The sequence below is a fragment of the Prenolepis imparis genome, unplaced genomic scaffold (assembly GCF_030444845.1).
Source record: "Prenolepis imparis isolate NDT839.2.m4 unplaced genomic scaffold, iyPreImpa1.0 SCAF_32, whole genome shotgun sequence".
Classification (NCBI taxonomy): Eukaryota; Metazoa; Arthropoda; class Insecta; order Hymenoptera; family Formicidae; genus Prenolepis; species Prenolepis imparis.
This window is the reverse complement of record NW_028141190.1, coordinates 134,591-141,650: the sequence shown is the minus strand read 5'-3', so window position 1 is coordinate 141,650 and position 7,060 is coordinate 134,591. Positions and strand designations below refer to the sequence as shown.

Genomic DNA, 7,060 nt, shown 5'->3' with positions numbered 1-7,060 from the left:
ATGATTGAAGTAACTGATCGTCTCGCTCGATTAAATGCTTGAACTGACTCTCGTGAACAGCCAGACAAAATAAGCAAGTCTCAAAGTCGCCGGGCATTTCGCGTGTTTATATATATTGTCGAGTTTCTGGAAGCTTCTCAGAATCGAGCCGGGGATTCCGTGGTCTGCGCAATACACTACATATATGGTTTAAATTTAGACTACCGTTGCGAGACCAAAACAATAATAACCCGCGATAGGTATAAGTCAGAATACTGGAAATGACAAACGATGGTTCGATAGATTTGTGATCTTTTCGTTGTCGAAGGCTCGCTCGGAAGAATTAAACAATACATGACGCGACGACCGAAAGGTCATATGAGAAAGCATAGAAACAGAAATAATTACGGAGATAATAACAACCGGACGAAAGACGATATAAATTGATACAGAGAGTTAACAATATTAAATTTAATACAAAGCCTTTTTTTTGTTATCTTTAACATACCGCCCGCCTCGAAACTATAGTTTCGAAAGGCGAATCAGAACGAAGAAACGAATCAACTAAAGAAGAAAGAGAGAAACATTACGTTGATTCGAGGCGGAGGATATGTTAATTACAGAAACTTATGCAACTAATTCGAGATTTATTGTTGCTCGATATCGATAGGAAGCAAACAAAGCTTCACGACGGGACGCTTATATTCGGATGCGGCGGTCTTTACATTTACAACTCGTACTATGTCGTCGGAACCGGGGTAACATTTAATAACGCGACCCAATTCCCATTTACACGGCGGAAGCTGTGAATTTCGAACTAAAACGAGTTGACCGATTTTAATCTGAGTTTTGTTCGCTTTCCGCCATTTGACCCTTTGTTGGAGCGTGTTTAAATAATCACTCTGCCATAGTTTCCAAAATCTTTCGGTCATTTGGCGCACCATTTGCCACCGAGACAATCGATTTTCGTGGACGTCTAATAGCGATGGTTCGGGAGTGACGGAGAGAGGCGCGCCTATCAAAAAATGCCCCGGGGTAAGCGGTTCACAATCATCGATTGAATCCGTGAGCGGAGCGAGGGGCCTCGAGTTCAGGCATGCTTCTATGTTGCATAGAAGAGTAGAGAACTCTTCAAACGTCATCGTATGGGATCCGATGACACGACGCACATGATATTTTACGCTTCGTACGCCTGCCTCCCACAAACCGCCGAAATGAGGGGCAGATGGCGGGATAAAATTCCATTCGATTTTGTGAGAAGCCGCGTGATTGAGAAAATTCGGATCTTTTATAGTAGCTCGAAAAGCCGAAGTTAATTCGCGATCGGCACCGACAAACGTGGTTCCGTTGTCGGAGTATACAGTTGCCGGTAGTCCGCGTCGGGCGCAAAATCGCGAGAAGGCTCCTAAGAACGCGGAGGTTGAATAGCCTTCCACTACTTCAAGGTGCACGGCGCGAGTAGCCATACACACGAAGACAGCGATATATGCTTTTCGAGATGCGATTCCTCGACCGGACATAGATCTTATTTGTACGGGACCGGCGTAATCGAGGCCGCAATGTAAGAACGCGCGAGCAGGGGGGGAGACGCGTACTGCGGGTAAATTGCCCATCAGATATGAAGGTAACGCGGCCTTTTCGCGAGTGCATTTTATACAGCGATGAATGACCGTTCTCACGAGAGTGCGAGCCCGAACAATCCAGAAATTTTGACGCAGCGTTGACAGCGTTAGTTGCGGACCGGCGTGCAAAGAGTTCAAATGAGTATCTCGAATTATCATCGTGACTAACGGGTGATTTGCTAATATCACGGGGTGTTTAATTTGATCCGGAAGCGGCGCGTTTGATAACCGCCCGCCGACGCGAATTAATTCGTCGTCCCCGAGGAATGGGTTGAGCGAGAGAATCGGACTCTTTGATTGAATCGAGTGGTTTTGTGAGAGCGCAGCCCGTTCGGAAGGAAAAATTTGCTCTTGAATCTGTTTTAACCAGAAATTCAGCGCGGCTTGACATTCGGCGGCGGAGAGAGCGATCGAAGTTTTATCTAAACTCGCGCGCCGATGAGTCGGGGAGCGAAGTCGCGAAACATATCGGAGTATGTATGCGGTGACCCGGATTAATTTTTTCCATGAAGAATATCGCGATGCTAAATCCCATTGCTCGATGGGTTGTGTGAGATGCGTGGTTACGCGAGGATTTCGTTCAATCGAGACGTCGAGCTCGCAGACAGAGGATTGTGCCGGCCATTCTGACTCCGGGAGGCGCAACCATGTTGGGCCATGCCACCATAAATGATGACTTGAAAGCTGGTCTCCCGAAATTCCGCGGGACGCACAGTCCGCAGGATTTTCGTCCGTCGAAATATGTCGCCAAGACGCATCTGGAAGTCGCGATTGGATCTCGGACACGCGATTGGAAACGAACGTCTTCCATTTCGAGGGATGTTGTCCTATCCATGCTAATACGACCGTCGAGTCGGTCCAACAGTAGCACGACGCGGAGGTCAAATTCAATGACGTGCGCATAAATTCCATCAATTTGGATAGCAACACGGCGGCCGCTAATTCTAATCGCGGGATGCTTAAAGACTTTATGGGCGCGACCCTGGATTTTCCGCCGAGTAGCGTCACTTTAATTTCGCCAGAAAGTGATCGTAGGCGAAGATATACGGCGGCGGCATAGGCAGCGGTGGACGCGTCGGAAAACCCGTGGAACTCGCATTGCACGGTGTCAGACCCGTGATACGTCCAGCGCTCGAGCTTTAAATCGTGTAGAGCGATTAAGGAAGTTTGAATCGTTTTCCATTGGTCTAATAAATGAGACGAGAGTAGTGCATCCCAATCGAGTTTAGTCATCCAGAGAAGTTGCAAAAATATTTTTGCTGAGATTGTGACGGGAGTACACCACCCTAACGGATCAAATAATTTCGCGACTGTAGATAGAATCGATCGTTTCGTATTTGAAAGAGTTGTCGGGAGAGAGGCCCGAAATTGAAATACATCTAACGAGGGATTCCACGCGATCCCGAGAATTTTTAATTGCTCGTCAACTCGCAAGTCTTTACTACATGCTAAACCATGATTTTCGACCGCGATGTCCTCGAGCAATTTAGACGAATTACTTGACCATTTGCGGAGTTCAAATTTACCGCGATGCAGCAACGCGCACACCTGATTGCGAGCTTGGCGTAGAAGAGGAATATCGTCGGCACCGAACAACACATCGTCGACGTATATGTGATGTTGCAGAATGTGAGACGCCATGGGAAATTCGTCCCCTTCGTCCGCGACAAGTTGGTGGAGGACGCGCAAGGCTAAGTACGGCGCTGACGCTGTACCGTATGTAACCGTTAACAGCTGATATGCTTGTATTGATTTTGTGTTATCCTCGATCCACAATATACGCTGGTAGTCGTCATCGCGAGAGTCGACTTTAATCTGACGATACATTTTCGTGATGTCTGCCGAATATACGTATCGATACTGTCGCCACCGAAGAATCACCGCCGCTAAATCAGTTTGTAATTTCGGGCCGATCAATAAGTGATCGTTTAGAGAAGTCGCGTTTGTTGTACGACTCGACGCGTTGAATACAACTCTTAAATGAGTCGTGAGACTGTGGTCCCGAATTATTGGATGATGAGGAATGTAAATGCATTGAGATTCTCCTAATGTATGCGTTACCTTTTTCATATGTCCTAATTTTTCGTACTCATTTAGAAAATCGGTGTATTCGGCTTTGAGCGCGGGGTTTGTAGTGAACCGCCGTAGTAATGTTTTAAGCATTTTTTCCGCGAGATTATAAGATTCGCCTATATCAATCGGAGGTCCTTTTTTAAAAGGGAGGCGAACGATATAACGCCCGTCGTCGTCGCGCGAATAGGTTGAACGAAAATGATTTTCGCACTGTTGCTCCTCTGGAGTAAGCAAGGTTACCCGAGGGACTTCTTCGATCTCCCAAAATCGGCGAAGTTCTTGATCGATCGCTAAAGAAGTTGCGCTATGCTGAACCGTGATAGTTTGACGCGACGGCGACAGAATCGATGTAGGGCCTGAGAGGACCCAACCAAGAATTGTTTTTTGTGCGATCGGTTGACCGCTTGTGCTTCTTCGTATTCCATCAAGAAGCAATTCACCGTATAAGTCGGCTCCGATAAGAACATCAATCGCTTTGGAACTTAACGGATCGGGATCGGCGAGAGTGAGATCGGCGAGATGCGTCCATGCGATATTCGATCTGGTAAGCGCCGGTGAATATTTAGTCAGTGATGTTAGAATAGACGCGGTAGTCGTAAAAACGGGACGCGACTTATTGAACGGCGAGAGTTTAATGTGCGCCGCCCAACGACAAGTTCCTGCATCGATGCCGCCGACGCCAGAGATCTCGATGGGCATTTTAATGCGCTGCAGTTTCAAAGCGTGGCTGAGTCTCGCGGTGATAAAGGTCATTTCTGACCCTTGGTCGAGCAGCGCTCTAACGACGAGTGTGCGACCCTCGGATGAGCTGACCTTGACGCGAGCCGTTGCTAACAAAACGGAAGGTCGCGACGGAACGGTTGAACAGAGCGAAGTAACAGCTTTAGTATCGGACGCTTCCGACGGAGAGCTCGACATCGTTGCAGTAAGACTTCCGGTAGACGCTGAAGTCAAGTCGAGATGCAACATAGAATGATGTTTTTTCTGACATATTCTGCACGAATATTTACTTATGCACGATTGCACCGTGTGTTTCGAACTGAGACAATTTAAACAACGATTCGCTTGTTTGATTATTTCTAATCGCTGACTCGGACTTTTCTTTACGAATTTAGCGCATTTATTTATAAAATGAGGTGCTTTGCACAACGGACATGTAATATTGTTCGTAGATACAGTGGTACTCGAGACCTTTGTCGAGCGAACAGCTTTCCCGTTGGAAGAGGTTAATTCTTCGAGAGCGCGAGCGCGTGACGCTAGGAAGCTATCGAATTCTGCATATGTCGGAATTTTCGCATCATCGCATCCTTTTAATTTCCATGCTTTTCGCGTCGCATGATCCAATTGCTGAGACACCCGGTAAATTAATACATCATTTAGAATTTCGTCCGCAGATCGGCCTAAATTTTTGAGAGACGCTATCGCGCGATTTGCTTTATCACGTAGCTCGTTGAGTTCAACTGCGTTTTCGCGTGAAACGCTTGGTAAATTCTGAAGGGCACAGACGTGCACTTCAATTAATCGCCGCTTATTTTCATAGCGCGAAACTAGCGTTTTCCAAGCGATTTCAAAATTATCAGCGGTAATAGGTATGGTTTTAATTGACTCAAGAGCGCGGCCGGTTAAACTGGACGCTAAGAAATGCATACGTGCGAACGAAGTGAGATCCTTGTTTGCAATAATTAACGACGTGAATCGATCGCGAAAACTTTCCCATTCGTCGTAGTTTCCGCAAAATGGGGGAATTTTAATTGGCGGCAAATGCGATAAAGAAAATGAAGAGGTACATTCACCCTGGCTGGATATTCGACTGGACGACTGAAGGGGGTCCCCAGGTGGTTCGATATCCTCGAGACACTCGGCCATGTAGTCCAGCGTCTCTTGGTAGACGTCCTCGTGTTCGTCGAACAATTGATCTCGGAAATATGCCATCGTGTCGCGTTTATCCCGTGAGATGCCATGCAGAAGAGCAGCGTGATTCTGAGTACATTGCGTCCAGGTCTCCTTCAACGAGGTCACTCGCGATCGGATTTTAGCGGCCGTGTAATTTTTCTTTCCGATCTTTTTGAAATTGTCGAGCGAACGTGATACCGTATGGAATAGCGATGATTGATGTTGGTACAGTTCGTCCATTTCTGCTGATTAGACTGTCACTTTGGTCACACGGCACTCCGCTTTGATTCCGTACAGATTACCTCAGTAGAATCCGGCTCGAAGGACCAAATTATGTTTACGCACGAACGAAATTTTGTCGCGTGTAAATCGAGGATGCCGGCTTGCTCCGAGAGAGCGAGAGGAAGAGGGAAAGAATGGAGAGCGTGTGATAGCGAGAGAGTGAGAGAGAGGAAAAACTAGAGTGAAAGATCGAAAGAAGCAGTAAACTGAAAGAGAGCGAGAAAGCGAGATGGGAATCGAACGAAGGAGATCGGAAATGAACAAGGATCAATGTCAATGAAAGAAGAAGTGAAAATTGTTACCAAGTAATTTTGGAAGATTTGATGAGATCTTTAATGATCGCAGTTAAAAGATATACACTGAGCGATGAATCGCTAGACTCGCAACTCGTTATCGGAAATTTCTTAAAATGATTGAAGTAACTGATCGTCTCGCTCGATTAAATGCTTGAACTGACTCTCGTGAACAGCCAAAATAAGCAAGTCTCAAAGTCGCCGGGCATTTCGCGTGTTTATATATATTGTCGAGTTTCTGGAAGCTTCTCAGAATCGAGCCGGGGATTCCGTGGTCTGCGCAATACACTACATATATGGTTTAAATTTAGACTACCGTTGCGAGACCAAAACAATAATAACCCGCGATAGGTATAAGTCAGAATACTGGAAATGACAAACGATGGTTCGATAGATTTGTGATCTTTTCGTTGTCGAAGGCTCGCTCGGAAGAATTAAACAATTCGACGACCGAAAGGTCATATGAGAAAGCATAGAAACAGAAATAATTACGGAGATAATAACAACCGGACGAAAGACGATATAAATTGATACAGAGAGTTAACAATATTAAATTTAATACAAAGCCTTTTTTTTGTTATCTTTAACAGTTAGGTATATATCTTCTTTCCCTTTAGCCTCCTTCTTCCTCTCTCTCTCTCCCGCCACAAAACATAACAAAAATTTATTTACATAAATAAATAATTATTTATTTATATAAATAATTTATTATTATTATTATTAATATTATTTTTTTATTATTAATTTATTATTAAATAAATATTTTATTGTTATTAATATTATAAATATTATTTTTTTAATTATTTATTTATTAGTTTTTTAGTTTTATTATTGTTTGTTATTTTTATTATTTATGATGTTAGTTTATTAATTTTTTTAAATTAAGTTTTGTAAACTATAATTTTTACATATAGTATT

At 44.5% G+C, this 7,060-nt stretch overlaps 1 protein-coding gene across 1 annotated transcript; it reads right to left on the bottom strand.

Annotated features, from left to right (window-relative positions):
- Positions 1-626: 626 nt before the first annotated feature.
- LOC145946955 (uncharacterized) lies at positions 627-5,807 on the bottom strand. Its single transcript, XM_083056713.1, has one exon. It carries the CDS (start codon positions 5,805-5,807, stop codon positions 627-629), a length of 5,181 nt encoding a protein of 1,726 aa, XP_082912839.1.
- Positions 5,808-7,060: the final 1,253 nt, after the last annotated feature.